This window comes from Engraulis encrasicolus, chromosome 15, assembly GCF_034702125.1.
Source record: "Engraulis encrasicolus isolate BLACKSEA-1 chromosome 15, IST_EnEncr_1.0, whole genome shotgun sequence".
Classification (NCBI taxonomy): domain Eukaryota; kingdom Metazoa; phylum Chordata; class Actinopteri; order Clupeiformes; family Engraulidae; genus Engraulis; species Engraulis encrasicolus.
In genome coordinates, this window is record NC_085871.1 from 33,241,248 (window position 1) to 33,263,303 (window position 22,056).

At 41.0% G+C, this 22,056-nt stretch overlaps 1 protein-coding gene across 1 annotated transcript in view; it reads left to right on the plus strand.

Moving 5' to 3' along the window:
• The first annotated feature begins 4,616 nt into the window (after positions 1-4,616).
• The window catches only part of LOC134463992 (male-specific lethal 3 homolog), a 38,268-nt gene continuing 20,828 nt past the window's right edge, over positions 4,617-22,056 (plus strand). The window contains exons 1-10 of the mRNA XM_063217417.1: positions 4,617-4,820; positions 5,841-5,923; positions 6,649-6,744; positions 7,029-7,129; positions 9,279-9,379; positions 10,046-10,177; positions 14,590-14,747; positions 17,377-17,535; positions 18,169-18,332; positions 20,477-20,689. Of these exons, the coding sequence (XP_063073487.1) occupies positions 4,722-4,820; positions 5,841-5,923; positions 6,649-6,744; positions 7,029-7,129; positions 9,279-9,379; positions 10,046-10,177; positions 14,590-14,747; positions 17,377-17,535; positions 18,169-18,332; positions 20,477-20,689 (1,306 nt within the window). The 5' untranslated portion in view covers positions 4,617-4,721. The remainder of the gene's footprint in view (positions 4,821-5,840; positions 5,924-6,648; positions 6,745-7,028; positions 7,130-9,278; positions 9,380-10,045; positions 10,178-14,589; positions 14,748-17,376; positions 17,536-18,168; positions 18,333-20,476; positions 20,690-22,056) is intronic.

Genomic DNA, 22,056 nt, shown 5'->3' on the forward strand with positions numbered 1-22,056 from the left:
GTGTGTGTGTGTGTGTGTGTGTGTGTGTGTGTGTGTGTGTGTGTGTGTGTGTGTGTGTGTGTGTGTGTGTGTGTGTGTGTGTGTGTGTGCGCGCGCGAGCGTGCGTGCGTTAAGGAGGGAGGGTTGTTCCCTGATAAAGCTGCTTATAGGCACCAGAGTTGCATTATAAGTACTGATATGGGCTTTAGTCAAACTCAACAACCTAAACACAGAAGGGAGGCAGAGAGGCCACTGTGCTGGGAACATTTCCCTTAACATACAGAAAAAGATAGGAACAATCTTAGAGATGCGTTTAAAAAAATAATGAGCTATAGAGAAGACTTGCACTGCAACAGCGACCTGCATTACATTGACCTAACATATCCATATTGCACAACATAACCTAGCCATGGCAATAACACAGTACCTGCTGTTGAATTAACAAACAGCCTAAATATGAAGCATGTATTGTACTACTTTTTAGGTTGGGTCTGTAACTTCTTACAGTCTATAACAGGGTGGGTAATCTTCATTCGAGGGGTCACTTAAAATTCCTCCAATAAGGGCCATAAAAGTCCTCCAAGGGCCGTACTATGAACACAAATCAGGATTTCCCCCTGCACTTCAGGCCTATATTGAAGGCAATGCAAAAAGTCAAAAAATGCGCGCACATCAGTAGACACAGGTGCTGGACCAAACGTAAGATAACTGAGAAGAAAGTAAAGGTCCGCATATTGAAGGCAGCCACCTTTACTACAGACCTAACCATCTCGAGGTTCCCTGAAACATAGGCTTATTAACTACTAAGTTAACTGTATTGCATAAAGGCCTACTGTATATTCCTGTACAAAACTTGTCAAATTTTATGTGAAACTGCATGACATTAAAATTATGTTGGGGGCCGATATGACAGCCTCAGAGTCCGTAAATGACATTCGAGACACAGGTTCCCAACCCCTGGCTCTAATTAGAATTACATGGTGGAATTTGATAAAGAGAAAGGCATCAATATACATGACAATAACGGCAATAATGGCATTAGCAATGGCAATAACAATAATGTGTTTTTATTCAATAAAATTATTACCTTTCCATATCTTCCACCATCCATTCACCACGCACCTATAAACACACACACAAACACACACACACACACAAACACACACACACACACACACACACACACACACACACACACACACACACACACACACACACACACACACACACACACACACACACACACACACACACACACACACACACACAGGCGCGCGCACACGCTCACACACACCAGATTGGGCCCGCCACCTTTAGCCATTAGGCCTATGTGTTGAAAGTAACAAAAAAATAGTTCAGAAATAGTCAAGTCCACCAGACTTTTGGAAAATAACCCAGGAAAGGTTAAAGCCTGGTTCGAACAAAAAAACAAATCCCTCCCTCTAGCCTGGTGCCATGAGACTCGTCAGACAAGAGGGCGAAAGGAATTAAAAGAAATGGAGAGCTTACTTCCTGCCATGTACCATACGTTCATCTGCGTGTGGCCTTAACAGACAGATGAAGAAGGCTGCAAGAAAGAAGAGAGAAAAGCTCTCTCTGTCTCTGTCTCTGTCTCTCTCTCTCTCTCTCTCTCTCTCTCTCTCTCTCTCTGTGTGCTGCGTAGGCCTCAGGGTCAGTACAGGAAATTACATCACTATGAAAATGGACACACACGTGCATGTCATTATGGTCCTCACGGAGACACATATTGTTTTAATCGCCACAATGGTGACGTCAACTCTCTCCCTGTACCCAGATCAGGTTGCTTATCTTGCCATGCCAAATATTGGCTCACTAAACTGATTTCCAAGCTGTACGTACATGAAGCAAAAACCCCGGCAAATATAGCGTTTGCTTGGCTGTCTGTAAAACAGTAATGTGATTGTGCAAATGGGTTCCACACGCCTCTCCGTACCATTTCGACTGCATTTTTTTGGCCGATCATATTTTTGTTTTTATCAGCCTAAAGTTGTTCCCCCACAGCTCAGAAAATATAACTACAAATGTCATAAATGCAAAGTATGCACCTTCCCCTAATCTTACGTTTCCTCCCTCTGATGGTCTTTGCAGAGTGATGTGCTGTCCTTGATCAGGATCCAAACTCCTGCTCAGAGAGTTCTGTATGAACCCAATAAAGATGTTTAAGACTGCAGGGGGATGACAAGATGATAAGAGTTTGCTGTGGGTTAAGTAGAGGCCAGTAGCAAGAGAGGCCATCAACTCTCTCTCTCTCACACTTGGCTCCAAAAACGTATAGTTGGCCCACAGATATATTTACAACTGTATTTCAACAGGGAAGAACGATACGGATACCGTGCAGATGTAATATTCAATTAATTTTGTTTAGACTTTTTTTTAAGTTCTGTGTGTAAAATATGGGGGGGGGATCAGTGTTGTGTTATGTACCATGATGATTTAGGAGAAAGCAACGTCTGGAAAGTAGACATAAACACAAACAATACACTAGACATCTACATAATAGAAACAATATTTAATCTAACACCAAAACCTTGTCCGAAAAACAGCTTGTTAAAACATGCATACCTACTATATATATGCCACAAATGATTAACAGGCATGCACTGAGTGAGTGTCTCTCGTTTTGAGTGAATGGGACCCGGTCCAGGGCTTCCTAAATTTAGAAAGGAACGTGCAGCTTTCAGCTGACTAAACACAATTTGTCTGAAACCTACAGAGCGGTTTCTTTTCTTTGGCCTAGAGCATGTAAACAATTTGTGTAGATGCTATTTTTACGAGTATGTTTCAATGCCATTGAGTGCAACACATTTAAATATGAGTTATATAAATATGTTATAACAAGGACGTTTAATTAAATAAACACATTTTTTGTTGTCGTGCACAATATAAATGTCACCTTACTGGCAATAGGCTGCACACTTTTTGTGCATTCATAACAGCATTAATTCAGGTGCCAGGTACTTGCTGTGTAGAGTGAGAATGGTCCCTTTTTTTATATCTTATGTAGGCTATACCTAAAGACCACTCTCACACAAAAGGCTGCACAATAATTATCTTCACATAGAAACTTCACCAATGTGATGTCTGACTAAGCGACGTCGGGGGAAATGGATTCCAAGGCTCTCTATTGCCACCTTGTGGAAATAGGGTTACCATTTCTAGAAAGGCATCACTGAACAACACATAAACATATTGACATCTGGTTCAGACCTGGGGGGGAAATGCAAAAAATAATTCACCCTCAACCTGAAAGACTGCAACTTCAACTTCATTCAGCAACTTCATTGCTTATGAAACATCCATGAAAAAGAAAAATGCAAAATCATGCACCTAATACACTGGGGGAAAAAAAAACATCTGAAGTTGGCAGTCATTCATTGGGCGATATTTTGCCCTTGTCCTCGGTTCCCAGGCAGAAGTGGATTTATTTGTGTGCTTTAAGCATTTTGGTGTGGCCTTATGCGAAACTGGGAAAACTGCTTGGTGGGCTAACTCAAATTATAAGTGGGTTTTAGTCATCTCAGGCGACTGATCACATTTGAAGTCAATCTCCGCTTCTGAAACAAAACAAACCCTATCAAAAATATGACATCACCATTACATACACCAGGGGTGGGGAACCTATGTCTCGAGAGCCGTTTGTGGCCCTTGAGGCCGTTTCATCTGGTCCCCAGTGTTATTTTAATGTTATGCAGCTACACATGAAATATGACATATTTTGTAAAGGAATCTTAGAAAATGCATTTGCAATACAATTAAGTCATATGCAGGGGACCTAGAGAAGGTGGGACCTGTTTTAAAGGTGGCTTCAATATAGGCCTAAAGGGCAGGGGGAAAACCTGGTTTGTGTTCATAGTATGGCCCTTGGAGGACTTTTACGGCCTTCGGATGAATTTTAAGTGGCCCTTTGAATGAAAAAGTTTCCCCACCCCACATAGACTAATAGTGCCCCTGTGAATGCACTGTTTTGGTCTTAAAAAAACAGACACAAACACACACTGTAGCCTAATGTTGCACTGCATTTTGATTCTTTTTCAGGCCATTGTAGGCTATTAATATATAGCCTAGGCTATAGCCTATGAAGGTGAATTGCCTAGCCTAGGCTATATGAAGAGTTTAGCCTAATTTGCAAAACGAAGTAGGCCCTATGCTTTTTTTGTTTTACTTTAGCATTTTATTATTGGAAATGACTGCTCAGACGTCCCAACATCTGTGTGAATTCTTACCATTCAAATATTTTGAGAACATACTTTTTAAATCTAGGCCTAGGCCTATGTAGGCTAATGCAATGGAATATGACCAACACACAAACGAAAATAATTTCCCAAAATGTAGGCCCTACCAATGATACAAACTTTGTTACAATCGTGCAACCTTGGCTACAATCAAGTTTGTCAATTCTGCTCGATATGGTTGTGAAATTAATGTAACCAAATGTTAATAAACTAAAGCTGAATTCAACCAGATTTCTTGGTACATTGTAACAACGTAAAAACGATTGTTGTTCGCGCAAAAGTTGCATGCCTCCGTCTTTCACCAAACTTTTGACGTCATCGTCGTCTACGGAAACCTTGAGGGACAAACTGTTACATTTCCAGTCATTGTTTGTAGTCAGCCTCTCTGTGTAGTTTGTTTTGCGGGAGACAGACAGATACAGTCTGGCGGCTAATGGGTTAAGGAGCGGGGGTCCATATTCCTCCTTTCTTTATCGCCATGATGAACAAATGAACTCTCGGGGCATGAAATTTAAATTTCATAAAGGAGAAAAAGTTCTTTGTTTTGAGCCGGATCCATCAAAGGCTAAAGTTCTCTATGATGCAAAGGTATAGTACGCCTTTCTTCATCGAATAACAGTACAGTTAGGCTACAGTCTATATTTTAACTGTGGACTCAGTTTTTCGCAGCCCTCTTCTAATCGTGCCGCTGTCTTTATCTGGTGATGCCATATTAGTTCATGTTCATATTGAACAATTTCTCATTTAGATTTGCGCGGGTTTGTATTTGGGTTTGCAGAGGGTAGCTATTGCGCGTGGTGCGCATCAGAAAGACTTCGGTATGCCAGTAGAGTAACTTTCTTAAGCCACACATTAACTTCGGGTCTTGTTGACAGCACGAGCGTAGTCTAGTCTATCATATTTCATCGGGGAAAACAAGTCCCTGAACTTCTGTTTACTTCTGAACACGATGTCTGGTCGTAACTGTGCGTCGAGGCGGCGGCATATAATAGGAAGTTTGATAAGAGTTGAGCTAACACGAGGGTTACTTGGCGCTGGATTTGTTAGAAGCAGTACTCTACTCATCAATAACTAAATAGCATTGGGCCTGATGTATACTTAAATCAAGTGGAATCTTAACACTGCAAGTTTACGACCGGATACTGTATACCATTATGCATGTTATGGTAAAGAATAACTGTTTGATAACTTGCTGGCAAGTGTGCTCATCACCGAAACATTTGAGGACTAGATGGAAATTAGCTAAATTGTTTGCAACGCATATCGCACATAACATTGGTATTTTTCTTAAGCTCCCATGAGAACAGTTTGTTTTTCTTTCTAATTCTATTAAATGTTTTTTAAAAGTCGACCACTTGTTTGCTAGTTATGCTAATAACTTCCGACGCAGACATTCTGCGTCACGGGTCTCCATAGGTGACGTCATGATATGCGACAACTGTTCCTTTGTAGGGATTGATTTGGATAAAAGGGAAGAGGGAACGGGTACCCTATATTGCTCAGTATGTTGACTGTCCGTTAACAGCTGCTGATTATATATGCATTAACAACACAATTTATAGTCTATATACAGTTACCAATCATGTTGATTTCGAAATTGGTTTACAGGTTGTCGACATTATCCTGAGAAATGATGATCGGGGTAAGCGGGTGCCGCAGTACCTGATTCACTTTAACGGCTGGAACAGAAGGTAAGCTTTTCTTACATGTTGACGTGCAGTTTCACCTCCGAAAACCGTAATTTGTAATCATTTATTTGTTAATGACCATGTTCAGCTGGTTATATTTGATGTTGAATGGTGTGCAGTTTCGACAACACACATGGGAAAACTAGAACTGTTATGTAAATAATAGGCTGGTGTCACTGGTGCTAACATGCTAGTTTCTTCAGCTATCATTAATGATGATCTGCTTACTATTTTGAGGAATGCCAAAGGTGACACCTACAAGTACGTATCATCGCTGGCTATGTTTATATGGCCTGGCTGGGTGGCTTGCTGGAAGCCTACATTTGTTTATCAGGTCCACTTGTCCTGGCGCATAGGACACATTCCAGGTTATAGCTGTCAGCAGACGCTCGCTCTGGAAATATTTACCGTACTAATGTTACCCAGTTTTACTAGACACAGCATCTTATTTACGGTCTTCCACTGGCATTTTGACACCTAGGCAGTAATAGAACTGTGAAAGGACTAGCTAGCAATGTGTTATTACGAGACCTGCTACATCTACAAGAAATGATAACAAATGGGAAAATGGGTGAAGAGTTTGAACTTCAGTTGGAGTTGGTGTTCATTTTTGTGTCTGAGTTCTTGTCTGCATTGAACAGAATTTGTGGGTAATGTAGCTGTTGTAACTATGTCAGATCAGTAACCTGTCGGTCACCATAACGAGTTACATGTTGTTGTTTTTTCAGCTGGGACCGTTGGGCAGCTGAGGACCATGTTCTGCGAGATTCTGAGGAAAATCGAACACTTCAGCGTAAACTGGCGCGCAAAGCTTTGGCTCGCATGTAAGTTCCCTCCAAAAGATGTTTCAGCAAGTCCTTATCCAAAGGGAGAATTTCATGAGGGGAGAATCATCAACTACACGTTTTCAACAAATAAGATTTAGTGTTTTTTTTAATGCAAGGAATGGATGCTCGTAAAAGAGGATAAGGTATAATTATTTAGCAAAATAAGAGGAAAAGGTCACGCCATGTATGAACTTCTTATTGTTGCTACACAGACCTGTCTCTGTGTCCTGCCTTCCTCCGACCTTTTCATGAGTTTTTAATCTTACTTTTTGTCATGACAGGAAGAGAAAGGGATGGAGGAAACGACACAGTCGTTTACCTGGTGTTAACCCAGCATTAAAGCCCCTTCCAGAAGAGGAGGAGGAGGAGAGCGATGAGACTTGTAAGTGTCTTTTCATGGAAGCCGATGAGTGTCTCAACTTCAGCAAATTACATTGTGAAATGCATTGGCTGCTCTTTTTCTTTCAGTTCTTCTCAATATGTTTCAGTGAGACTTTTCTATATTATAGATTAAACGTAAGATGCAGTATCTCACAGTGGAATACACCCCTCACATGTATGCAGATACTTCAATGTCTTCATGGGACAACTTTGAAGGAAATAGTCTTTCACACAATGAAACATAGTCAGTGTGCCGCTTATACTGCTTACAATAGTGTTGTGTTTATCGTCCTCTAACATTATTTCACAATAGAGGTATTCATGTCTTAACCACTCGCAACTGTAGTAAGCACACCCTTGTGTTAAAATGTGCAAGTTGAGCAAAAGTTAGTCGTTAGCATTCTTCTCCAAAAGTCATGTGACAAGTCGGTGTTACTGGGTATCACGTGTAAAATAGGTAACAGTTGTGTTAAATTTGGTATTGCAGCTCTCACACACTCTCACACTGCTCAGTGGTCACTGAAAATCCAACATGGCGCGAGAAATCTCAGAAGATCTGAAAAACAGAATTGTTGCTCTACACAAAGATGGCCTAGGCTATAAGAAGATTGCCAGCACCCTGAAAGTGAGCACCAGCACAGTGGCCAGGACCATCCAGCGGTTTAACAAGACAAGTTCTACTCAGAAAAGGCCTCGCCATGGTCGTCGTAAGAAGTTGGGTGCACATGGTGAGCGTCACGGCTAGAGCTTGACATTAGCACCTTGCCTCTGGCCGAATGCTGGTAAAGCTATTATGGGCTGTGGACAATAATAATTTCTGACTCAATAGCCGTTTAGCCCGTAGTTTACTATGTTGTGTTTGGTAGAGCCTATCACAGTAGCTTATATACATTTGTTTCCCCTGTGTGCATCAGTCGTGTCTGTTTCTGCATGTGTGGTGGCAACCAGTTCAGGAGTAAGAGGAAAAGATTTTCTTGCTTTACAGTCAAGCCTGGTGGTGGGTAGAGTGTTGGGTGTCATGGTCTGGAGCTGCACGAGGGCTCCCTGCATGCGGGAGCTACAGTTCATTGAGGGAAACCTGAATGCTGATATATACTGTGACATACTAGAGCACAGAATGATCCCCTTCCTCTTGAAACTGGGGTAGTATTCCAACATTACAGTAACACAAACATGCCTCCAAGATAACCACTTCCTTGCTAAAGAGGTTAGGGGTAAAGGTGACTTACTGGCCAAGCATGTTCCCAGACTTAAGCCCTATTAAACACCTCAGGGGCGTCCTCAAATGCCAGGGGGAGAAGAGTAAGGTCTTGAATATCTGCCAGCTCTTTAATGCCATTATGGGGGAGTGGAGAAGGATTCTAGTGGCAATCTGTGATGCTGTAGTAAACTCCTTGGGTCCATCTCATTATCCAAACTCCCGTCCTTTATTTGTCCTTGTGGCCTTGTGCTTCGCTGACGCCCCCACCTTGGTGGAGAAAACATTAAAGTTTCCCCCCTGTCTGTGTCAGCACAACTACTTTTGGGGGACTTTTCCCCCCATACAAAATCCTATTTGCAAATGAGAAAATTGCCTTTGAATTGCGCTTTTGCGAGATATTGAATTGAGACCACAAGCACAAGGAGATGGACGGGAGATTAAATATTGCAATGGACCCCATGCCGAAGACGGTAAACGCAGTGCTGGGAAATAATGGCGCCCTCACAAAATATTTATTCTTTAGGCATTTTCACCTAGGGGTGTAACACTATTATTATATCAGCTTTACACAGACTACTTTTCATTTATGTCCGTGTCATTTCTGCAGTGTTGTCCCATGAAAATGTGTAGCTAATTAAATATCAGAAACATCAGGGGTGTACTCATTTATGAGATGCTGTATCTGAATACAAATAACAGACCACCCCAGAAAGCAATATTTTCTACTGGGGATGTAAAAAAAAATGTTTGTTCAGTAACATGACTTGTTTCATTCAAGCCATCTGGTGTGTTTTTTTGTTGTGGTGTTTAAACCCAGTTCTGTCAGTGAATATACCAGGGGTGTGATATTGCACAACAACACAACATGCAAGCACATACTGCATTTTTTTGTGAACATAAGACCTCACTGTAAACTAGCCTGACCTTTCAACTTCTCTCTCTCTCTCAGCGTTGATCTCATCATCTGATGATAGTGACGAGGACGATTCAGAAGACCCTGATTCTCTAAAAACTGGAGAGAGTGACTCGTCTGATGATTTGGATGAAATGGTAAATAGTACTCGTGTTTGGGTTGGGTTTAGTTAGTTAGTTAGTGTGATGTTTTCACAGGGGTCCCACGGGAATAAGTGGAAATTGGAATTAAAGTGCAGTTTGTTCCACACATGTAAAATCAGGAAGCACTGTGTTTGTGGACAGAGTATGAAAGTCTCAAGGAATGTCAGGGGTGCTGGTGTTCTTTGGTCTTTGTGCCACGACGATAGCCTTAGGGCCCGTGCTTTGACATTGTTGTTTAATAGATGACTACGGTGCTGTTTCCACGTAGCCGGATATTTTTAATTGTGGAAATGTTTTAATGTTAACATTGGTTTTGGCCTTTCGTTTCCACATAAGCAGAGTTTTAAAACCCACATATCTAAAATCCGTCTTAAAAAATATCTCATTTAGGGGGTTAAAACAACACCTATTTACAATGCAGTTTTTATTTTCATGTTGCAAGTCCACCTTAACAGGAATAAATATCCACATGTAAAAATACTCTTAAGCTTGAGGGTGTGTTTCTTTGTATACTAAGATTTTTTTTTTTTTAAAAGCCTTGCACCCCAAGTTGCCTTTATCATTAAAGCGTCTTTGTCATGGAAAGTGCTATATGGAACGTGTATTAGTATTATTAGTATCTTTACAGGATTTAAGCGCGCTTGTCTATTTCCATTGTAGAGGGAGGAGCAGGAGGCTCATGGCAAGCGGGAGGCAGGCGAGGAGAAGATCATCTCGATCACCATCGACATCCCAGACATCCTCAAGAAGAAGCTGGAGGACGACTGCTACTACATCAACAAGAGGAAAAAGGTCTGCTTCTAATCGGACACTTGTGACTTGCCTTTGTGCACAGTCCCACGTCATGACCAAAAAAAGCAACTTTCTTGGGGAGGTTGTAGATAACGTGTTTGATATTGAATCTGTGGAAGAGTGTAAGGCCGATTTGTCATCGGCCAATAGGTAAATAAGCAGAGCAAAAGAAAATAAATTACCAAATCCCAAGGAGTGTGCAAACATTTTTCAAAAGGTTAGCTTCTAATGACAGCCATGATGGTGCAAAAAATGACTTCAGTCATGAGCATATTAGTGGTTGAACATTTTTATTTTGATGTTTAGTAATGAATTGGCTCGGATGTGCCTTTGGGTCATTTCACGTGAAATCAGACACTTTGGGACCCGACCGACCCGGATTTCAATCATACTTGGTGTGCCTTTTTAGTAGCAAGGTAGCACCCCAGAACTGCATTGGTTTGAATCTGACACTAATATTAAGGGAGAAACAGACTAGGAAAGGTTCACATGTGAGGGTAGGACACTATACATTCAGCCTTGAATATATCAGTCAGTGTTAGTCACAAAAAGATGCCTGTGGTGTTATTTGAAAGCTCTTTTCTGGCTCTACATATTACACAATTAGCTTGGAATACAACAACTCTCAGAATATGAATTATGATAAATTGAAAAATTAAAAATTGAATATCTAAAAAAAACTATATTTTAAAATGGCCAGTTCCTTGTCCAAACATAGCCGACAATGTCATTAGCAACACCTCCAATGCTGGTGTTCGGTTCTTTATTCATTTCAGAGAGAATTTGACTCACAAATATGGCATCATACAGACCACTTACTAATAATATGGTAATACCATAGTAGCATCACATGACAAAACAAAAACAAAACAAAAATGGTCAGTTTCCATGGTCCCAGGTTTCAGAAGCTAAGGCAGATTTCCATTTATACACACCAAATGATATGTGAATGTTTGAACATTCCTTCTCTGTGTACCTGTGTCATCTTCCCTTAACCGTACTTTAAAGAGATAATCAATGGCTACACTCTCATTTTGTACTCTACCAGTGCATTTGAAGCAGCAGCTGTGTCTTTTGTAGATAATGTATAAGTACGTCCCGTTGCAGTTACAGGTTCCACTACCAGAAGCACATCCTGATGATCCATGACAAGTCTATCTGGTCTGAAGGGAAAAGTGAAGGATGGAGATGGTCCATGAGGATGCAGGAAGTTCAGTTTCACCTCTCCAGTGCTCGGCATACATTCCTCAACACATGCTAGCCACCAGTTGCCATCATATACAGCTACAACATACCCTTTGTTGCTTGAAAATGTAACACATTACTTTACTGAGCTCACTCTTTCAACTCTGCCTTCTCTGAATGCTGAAAATGGCCTAACTTCCACTGTGTCCATTGACAATGGGCAGAAGCTGTGTAGTTTCTGGAATAGTTCTTGCAGATTCCAACCTTCTCAACAGGTTCTCAGCTTCATGATGGTACATCTCTGTTGTGGCAAACTGGCAATGGATGTTCTTGAGAGAGATGCACCATCATGAAGCTGAGAACCTGTTGAAGAGGTTTGAATCTGCAAGAACTATTCCAGGTACTCAAAAACTACACCGCTTCTGCCCATTGTCAATGGACATTAGGCCATTTTCCGCATTCAGAGAAGGAGTTGAAAGAGTGAGCTCAGTAAAGGAATGTGTTACATTTTCAAGCATCAAAGGGTATGTTGTAGCTGTATATGATGGCAACTGGTGGCTAGCATGTGTTGAGAAATGTATGCTGAGCACTGGAGAGGTGAAACTGAACTTCCTGCATCCTCATGGACCATCTCCATCCTTCACTTTTCCCTTCAGACCAGATAGACTTGTCATGGATCATCAGGATGTGCTTCTGGTAGTGGAACCTAACTGCAACGGGACGTACTTATACATTATCTACAAAAGACACAGCTGCTGCTTCAAATGTACTGGTAGAGTACAAAATGAGAGTGTAGCCATTGATTATCTCTTTAAAGTACGGTAAAGGGAAGATGACACAGGTACACAGAGAACGAATGTTCAAATATTCACATATCATCATTTGGTGTGTATAAATGGACATCTGCCTTAGTTTCTGAAACCTGGGACCATGGAAACTGACCATTTTTGTTTTGTTTTTGTTTTGTCATGTGATGCTACTATGGTATTACCATATTATTAGTAAGTGGTCTGTATGATGGCATATTTGTGAGTCAAATTCTCTCTGAAATGAATAAAGAACCGAACATCAGCATTTAAGGTGTTGCTAATGACATTGCCGGCTACGTTTGGACAAGGAACTGGCCATTTTAAAATATAGTTTTTTTTAGATATTCAATTTTAAATTTTTCAATTTATCATAATTCATATTCTGAGAGTTGTTGTATTCCAAGCTGATTGTGTAATATGTAGAGCCAGAAAAGAGCTTTCAAACAATACCACAGGCATCTTTATGTGACTAACACTGACTGATATATTCAAGGCACTCAATGTGTCCTACCCTCACATGTGAACCTTTCCTAGTCTGTTTCTCCCTTAATATTAGTGTCAGATTCAAACCAATGCAGTTCTGGGGTGCTACCTTGCTACTAAAAAGGCACACCAAGTATGATTGAAATCCGGATCGGTCGGGTCCCAAAGCGTCTGATTTCACGTGAAATGACCCCTTTCCATTCCAAATCCAGAGACCTTTTGAAAGAGAGCACTCTTCTTGTAGTTTTTGGACACTCATGGAAAAAAGTACACAAGTGGGAAATATGCTAAGAACTCCCTTCTTGCCTTTAAATGACATACATTTTACCTAGTGTATTCCATAGTAATTAAGACTCAGAGACCGCGGTTACATTGCCTGGTTAACACCAGACCTAATCACAAGTGAGATTGTGTAGAACTAAAGGCAGTATGGTAGTTCCCAGGCCAGCGGTTACATGCACATACTATTCTGGGTTCAAATGGAGCATTGTCAATGTTCAGTTCAAGACAAATTCTGGAGTATTACGGATACAGCTCCAGGCCTTTTTATTAGAATACCATGAAAAAGTTGATTTATTTCCATAATTCCATCAATAATGTTAAACTGTCATGGATTGTAGATTCATGGCCCAGTTTTTTAACTATTCCAATCATTATTTTTTTTCTTTTTATATACGTTGGCCTTCCAGCTCAAAAAACCCATGAATTGGGGAATTCGCATTATTAGAATATTGTTATAAAATCACATTTTTCTTCATCAAAATTCGGGTCACATTAAATCAGTTGAAATTTGGTACTTTCTACATAACATGCAATGGTCAATACTTGGTTAGGACATTCTCTGTCTTCATAATGGCCATGATGCGTTTAACATTGAAGTCAATGGCAAAAACAGTGCATGGGAGTTATGGAAGCCCAGATATCCTTGATGCTTTGCTGTCAGCTGTTCTTGTTTGTTGACCTGGTACCCCACACTTCACTCTTCAATATACCCTGTAGATTTCCATGCCACGTTTTGGCGCTAACTCACCAGTTTAATTCTAAATAACCAGAAATGAAACCCCATTGAAAATGAATGGGGTTTAATTTCTGTTGAGTTAGAATTAAACTGGTGAGTTAACACCAAAACGTGGCATGGAAATCTTCGGGTATATTGAAGAGGGAAGTGTGGGGCACCAGGTCAACAAACAAGAACAGCTGACAGCAAAGCATCAAGGATATCTGGGCTTCCATAACTCCCATGCACTGTTTTTGCCATTGACTTCAATGTTAAATGCATCATGGCCATTATGAAGACAAAGAATGTCCTAACCAAGTATTGACCATTGCATGTTATGTAGAAAGTACCAAATTTCAACTGATTTAATGTGACCCGAATTTTGATGAAGAAAAATGTGATTTTATAACAATATTCTAATAATGCAAATTCCCCAATTCATGGGTTTTTTGAGCTGGAAGGCCAACGTATATAAAAAGAAAAAAAATAATGATTGGAATAGTTAAAAAACTGGGCCATGCATCTACAATCCATGACAGATTAACATTATTGATGGAATTATGGAAATAAATCAACTTTTTCATGGTATTCTAATAAAAAGGCCTGGAGCTGTACATTCATAAAACATTTGGAACACGGAATGAATGAACACATTCAGAATTAATGAACTTTTAGTTTTACTTTACTGTTTTCATGACTCCTGTGCAAATCGCTCTGTGTTTCATAGTAACTAAGAGTTATTGTGTGTTTCTGTTGTTTCCCTGGTACCTACCTGACCAACCAACAGCAGGTGAAGCTTCTGAGTCAGATGAACATTAAAACAAGCTTTTAAAAACGGTTAAACATAGAGAAGAATCTTTTAAATGGTGTAGATTGTGCCCAGTGTGCTTAATAGCATTTTAAGACCGTTTGTGTGTGTGTGGTGTCCATGGTAACAGCTGGTGAAGCTTCCATGTCAGATGAACATCGTGAACATCCTGGAGTCGTACGTGAAGCACTTCACTCTCAACGCCGCCTTCTCTGCCAACGAGCGCCACCGTCGCCAGTGCTCTGCCTCTCCAGACTCCACGGCTAACGCCGTGCCTCCTGAGAAGAAGTAAGCTCTCGTCCGTTTCCCTCTTCATCTCTGCCATGATTCTTCAACCAGGGCTTGAAATTAACACCAGCCAACCGGCCAAATGCTGGTGAAATTTCAGTTTGGCAGGTAGAAAAGACCAACTCACTAGCCACTTTCACCCATTAGTGAGTGCGTGTTAAGTTTGGCTAGTAAAATTAATATCTATACTAGCAAATTTGGCTGGTGATGAAAAATGCTAATTTAGAGCCTTGCTAATAATGAACATTTACTGTTGTTATTTGTTATTATAATATCATGTTATATTATACGTTTTGAACCTCCTGAGAAGGAATTTAGGAATCATCTGTCCACCTGTGCCATGATGCTAATCTAATAAAAATGTCTTGTTATAATTGTACTTAGTGTGCCCCCTGAGAAGTGCAGTATGCCTTATTTGATTAGATTTAGATTCATCTTCAGTGATTGCAGGGTAACAAAATGCAGTTTCCCTGTGCCATGATGCTTCTTAACCTGGATTGTTAGCATGGACACATTCACTACAGACAATTGCATGATTAAAATAACTTATTAAATTAAATCATTATTGTTATTATGCATTTATTTATCTTTCTCTATTTTGTACCAATGCCTTTGTGAAACTGAACAGGCCAGTTATACATTCTATTGTGAAATAAAGCTTTCATACAGGGTTCGTACGGTCATGAAAAACCTGGAAAAGTTATGGAATTTGAAAATTCAAATTTCCAGGCCTGGAAAAGTTATGGAAAACGTATTTTTGGTCAAAAGTCATGGAAAAGTCATGGAAATCCATCCAGTGTTCCATCAATTATCTTTATGAAGTTGATGCCACGGCGTAATAAAATCTACATGTCCGAGTTCTCGTGGAAATGTTGTCTAGTGCAGGCTGCGTCTGCCTAACCACGTGTTGCCAAATTGAGTTGGTTTCAAATAACGCATGTTGTAATGGCTCCAGGCGGGTTTCAAGCGTGTTTGGCGCTAGAAATCAGTCACACCTGGCAACCCTCCCTCGTAACGCGCGAGCTAGATGTAGTGTGTGCGTGGTGGTGAGAGAGGTGATCATAGCTCTAATCCTAGAAAAGAAATGTGGTTCTGTACGATATTACAGCATGTCGCAAAGTGTTACTTCAACAATGCGCGGCTTAACTTTCTGAGAAGATGATCAACAATGGCTGGAGAGGACGAAAGTTGTGATGTGTCCGTCCGATATGGGCGAAGCAGCGGCACTTGTTAGCCACCTGAAGGGCAAGATACAGCAGGCGGTTACCTCCTCAGCTACTAACAGGTTAGCAGTTATACGCGTTTTAAAATATTTAGCGGTTCCACTGAAACGTAGCTAATGCCAACAGGAATACAATCCTAAGACCTGTTTGGTCTTGGTTTAATTTTCCAGATAGGGCACCAAGCGAACCTTTATGCTTTCGGTAAGCCCCGAGATTTTGATATTGATAAGCAATGCACCTGCTGCCTGCGAGTGAACTTGTCCAGTGTGCTGAAAGATTACATGAAATCCGTACAGTAGTCTATGTGCAGCTGACCGCGAGCCAAACGATTTTACCAATGTCTGCATGACGCGCCTGTTTTGAAATACGGTATAAACGGCAGCGTGACTAGAGTTTGAAAAAGTCATCTGTGGCTTTGGCTTTGTTTTCAAATCGGTCAGATCGTTGTAACACAAAATGAAACTCACCCTAGCATCTCCTTGAGTGGGCGTCAGACTAGAACTATGCCACGAACAGTGCAGTCTCTCTCTCTTTTTTTGCTCCAGCAACGACCACAACAAATGACAACATCATTCTTACAGGAGCTTTGGACTGTTGCGCTTAGGCAGGTGTAGTAGGCAGGCCTATGATTTCTTACTTGGGCAGGATGAGCATTTATCCATCTCCATAGAGAGCATGTTGATACAAATGTGTCTTCATGATGATTTCACGACCTAATTTGCTATAGGCTGGCCTAGGCCTATTCATTTTCATTTCTGACTGTACATTAGACAAGCGAATTATATAACATTGGTGAATAATAGCAGAATTAATGTAATACAACATGAAGTATAATGGTTGCTTATAGCTTGTAGTAAAAGATAACCTATAGTATGAATATGTTTATTGTTTACATATTTGTAATATAGGCTATGTAGGCCTAATATACAATATAATATGCCATAGTCTATAGTATAGGCCTAAATATATACAGTAATTACATATTTATAATATAGGCTACGTAATATAGCCTGTAATATAGCCTAATACGCCCCCACCCCCCGCGCACGATTGGTCATTGGTTTTTTGGTCCTGGAAATTCAGAAAAAGGTTTTGGAAAAGTCATGGAAAAGTCATGGAAAAAAATTGGTGAAAAAGTGTATGAACCTTGATTTAAAATGTCTTTAAATTAAGTATGCAAAAGTAAAAAAAATATATATATATAATTGAGAGCGATGTATAATTTTTAAATCTTTTTTTTTATTTTCTTTCTCCTCTCCTCTCTTCATCGAGGACCGGTATATAACTGAGTGTGATTTAACTCATGGGATTTTGTTTTCTCCACTTGTCCTCTCCTCTCCTCCTTGCCCTCTCCTCTCCTCTCCTCTCCGTCTCCTTTCCTCTCCCATCTCTTTGCTCCTCTCCAGCGAAGACCTGTGCAAGGAGATGGTGGACGGGCTGAGGATCACCTTTGACTTCACCCTTCCCATGATCCTCCTGTACCCGTGCGAACAGGCCCAGTTCAAGAAGGTCAGCTCCTCCAAGTTCATCCTGCCCCTCAGCGACCCCTCGCCAAGCTCCAGCAGGTAAGGAACTGAACCTTTGCATGCGACTGCCTGCTTCCACAGTGTTTTCATTAAATACATCGTCAAGACTGACTACTTGACATTGTATGTATTTTCTCCTTTTCTCCTTTGTTGCCTTTTTTGCCAGTGAATTGAAAGGTTTAAAAATGTTTCTTTTACTTGGTGGGAATGAAAGTTTGTGTATGTTTAAGTATTCATATTGTTGAATGACTTAATCCAAAGCACTCCTACGAGTCAAGGCTGAAGTTGAATTAAAAACCCTTTATTTCACGCCGTCAGGTTTCAGCCGTCTGGCCTTCGTCAGGGCGTGGTTTATTCATATTGTTATTCTAGGTTGGGCATTACTTTTAAAGTGCACCAACTCCGTAAAGAAATGTGTCTAATATACTGTGTCCTTGGTTAGTGAGTTTAAGAGAGAGCTTGTGGTGCATGCTCATGGTGTTTCTTTGTTTTGTCAGTCATCAGGTTTTTCATACTTATGCTAAGTACAGTAATATAGCTCAAAAGTTATTTAATCAATGGGGTTTCCAATGTAAAATGTGCAAATGGAAGACATTTTTCAGTGTTTGATGAGACTGCATGAGGTATATCTAACTCATCATTCTTGCCATCCCCTAGTGTTGCTTTTACTAGACCACTGCGGGAGCGTTCTCCCAGCCCCGGGGCCAACCCCTCCACTCCCCAGTCAGTGGACAGCCAGCCCACCATGAGTGAGACGTCCACCGGGTTGCCCCACTTCGTCCTGGGCCACAGCTACTCTACCACCAGCACCACCACCACCACCCCTGGCGGCGGAGGTAGGGCTGGCAATTTGAGGATCTTTGTTTTTTTAGAGAAAGTGCGCTCAACTCCCAACTGTTTCTTACAAGGTCTTTGGGTGTGAGCAAACAGCAAAGTTCATGTTTAGTAAAAAAGCCGCACTCCCGGATGAGATTCTTGCAGTTTAATCTTAATGGGTTAGCATGGCAGACAGACAGACGTTTCGGCCTAAGCCCTCTTTAGGGTCTTTCGGGAGTGTGGCTTTTTTACTAAATAAATATGATCTTTGTTTACATGTTTTGAGAATGCACAGTAAATCGTGTGGCAAGAAATGAGATGCGACAACCTTCCCAATTCAGTTAGAGGACGAAACCCCTGGCATGAAACTTCATATCTTGGCAACACAACCATCAATTTTGTATCTAAAAACTTTGCCACAAATATCACATGATGTGTTATACATTGGTTATTGGGGGGTGGGGGTGGGTGTTTGTGGCCAGAATATATTTTGCTAATTGAAGATTTGGCTAGTTAGGAAATGTGCTAAAGAACGTTTCAGTGAATGTCTTTCTTCACCATGTTCAGATGATGAGACATGTATCAACTGAAACAAAATGGATATTTTATTTCTGAAAGTTAGCTGTCTAGAGTAGGGGTGGCCAACCAGTCGGAGACCAAGAGCCAAATTTTGTAATGTGTCACAGCAAAGAGCCACATCGGCACACAAACATCACGCGGGCATATAAACATGCGCACACCCACCAACATGGGCATCACCCATCCTTCTCGCACCACAGACCAGCATACACAACAACACATGGGTATGAACATCAACCATCTCTTCCTTTCACACACAGACACACACACACACACAAAGTGTCAGATTGATGTTACACTTCAACTTAATGGCCTGACTACAAGACAATCCTGAATATAAGATGACACCCCCCTCCCACTTTTTTTTTTTTACTGCTTCAATTTTTTGTGGGAAAATGTTTTTTCAAGATAAAAATGTTGTTTTACATAAGAAGACAAGGGTACACAGGTCAACATTATTAAATAAATTCTTTCATATTTTAATAAAACACGTTTCACATCATAATTTCCATGAGCACTCTTTATAACAGAGCACGAAGTAACGCGGCCCAAAGATTCTCCGCCTCTTTTAGCTCATTCGGGGGTTAGGCGCACAGGCACCGCTTTCTTGCGCACAGATGAGATGATCATTGGATGCCTGACGACAACACCATCCGAAATTAACAAGGTGGTTCGTCAAATCGCCGTTCATTTTCCACATTAATGTTTCAGCGGGTGCTGACAGGGGGCCAGGGGAAAAGACCAAGTTTTCTTTTTGAGACTAAACTGAAATTGTTTCCCACCTGCACGCTGTCTGCCAGCGCTGCTTTGACAATGGCTGATAAACCAGGGTGGAACATTATTTTTGGCGCTATTTTGTCTATAGCCCGCGAAAATAACACGATTTTAAACCAAAAACATAATTTCACATTCGGGTCAATAGCCATGATGAACACTCCTCCTAACAGAGCGCAGAGATGGCTACGCAGGACAGAGATTCTCAGCGCATCTCTGCTCCAGACACCTTTCTCTTCATATCATTTGCACATTTATAACCGCCATATCCGAGCGATAGAATCTAATATGGACAGCACATTTTCTTGACCTTATTGAGGAGTGATGGCAAAATATTTCAGGTTAAAACATTTTTGCCGATATTTTGTTTAGTCAGCGAAAGACGCGGTCAGTTTTTGAAAGCGCTATTTTTAGAACATAGGCTTAAATCGCGTCTTGTAGGCTATTTGCAGTAACAAATGTCACACATCAACGTGATCATTCAGGACACATTTAGGCAAGGCCTACTACAGTACCAAGACCACAGGGCACTTATTTGCCATAGTTCTAATCAACTTTGTGTGCGCAATTCTAATGCTTATTGCCTATGGGGGAAATAAACACAAACTTGGACATGAACGCAAGAGCCGCAAGACACCAGGCAAAGAGCCGCATGCGGCTCGAGAGCCGCGGGTTAGCCACCTATGGTCTAGATTGTCACTCTATAAATAAACAGTATAAACATGAGTCAGTATGCCCCTGGGCCTACTTGTGGTCTGCTTCCTTGTGGCTGGTCACATATTGTCTTGACGATTCTTTTGCACACCCCTAGGCGGAGGTGGGGGCGGCTCCTCCCATAAGCGGCGCAAAGGAGGCCCGGGGTCCGCGTCGGAGGCGGCCGACTGGGCGCAGGCTCTACGGCGCTCCACGCGTAACGCCTCGGGCGGGGAGAGGGAGGGGGGCAGCAGCAGCAGCGCCTCGCCCCCGCCCAAACGGCGCCTGGGGGACCACCACCTCTCCAAGTTCTTCCTCAACCTCGACAGGAGTAAGTCGTCACTCATCGCTTCAACCCAATTCTTGGTGGATAGGCAGGATGACTACAACACAACACACAGTAAGAGACACCTCCATATACACGTTTTATCCCCTCTTTCTATGTTTCACTCTACAGGGTCCCCGCGGGCATTAAAAAGCATTAAAAAGCATTAAAAAGCATTAAATACAGAACTTGCAATTTAAGGCTTTAAAAGTCATTAAATTTCGAGGTGTGGCATTAATTTTCCAAAGGATTGGCATTAAATTTCATCCGGACACAATGTAGTAGCCTAATATATAGATGTTTGGACAGTTAAATTACGTAAAAAACATTTTTTCCATCACAAAGACAGACTGCAACAAGCGCTCCGAGTCGTAACATGCCTGGGTTAGGAAACAAGGCACTCGACAGTAAATAACAGGCGGCCAGGTAGCAGACCCCCTCGTCTGGATCCCCCTACTGGTTGATGACGATGGCTGACCAAGTAAATTCCATCGACCACAATGCGTGTGGTGGCAAACTTGACCGCAGTAAAGATTTGAGACTTTAAATTTCATCAACCAAAATGCAGCGTGGATATTTCTGTGGTACCGCTTTACTCGTCGAAAGTCTGAGTTTGAGTGTAGCGTTTGCTAACGCATATAATTTCATGAATGCCATGATTGCAATTTAGATTAGCAGTTTAATCGTGCAATATACTGAATAGTGGGGTCGTATTAGGCTCAGTCATTTCAAATTTGTGTTAAAGTTTTGTTTTCACTTCCAAATTGAAGTTTAGGGTCTATAGAACAATTTGAGTTCGAGTGTCAAACACACAGATAACAAAATGGCCTGCGGGGGGCGCTCTAAAATATATAAACTTCTCTAACTTTTTATTAGTTTAACCAAATTTAACATATGAGATATGTATGGATTCAGCATGAAGAGGAGAAACCGGTGAGCTAAGTATTTGGTTACCAGATTAACGACACACTATGTAATAAACACACTTTTAGCCAATGGACAGCTAAATCCGGGCTTTTTTAAGATAAAGGGTGGAAATGCCCTCAAAATTGCAATGAAACATAACTTATTGTTACAAGTTATTGTAAATAAAGTCTGGGTGATCACTTAACTTGATTTGTTCAGAATATCCCTGAAGCACACAGACACTTAGGATACCTATACACAAATATGGCTGCATAAAGCCTATGTGATATTTAGCACCCAACTTGCAACTTTGAGTTTATGAATTTAGGATCACGAGTACCAGCTTTTTTTTCAATCAAGCCATCATTTTATTCACAACTTAAAATCTTTATATCTGGAAGAATGTAAATCAATAATAATAATAATAATAATAATAATAATAATAATAATAATAATAATAATAATAA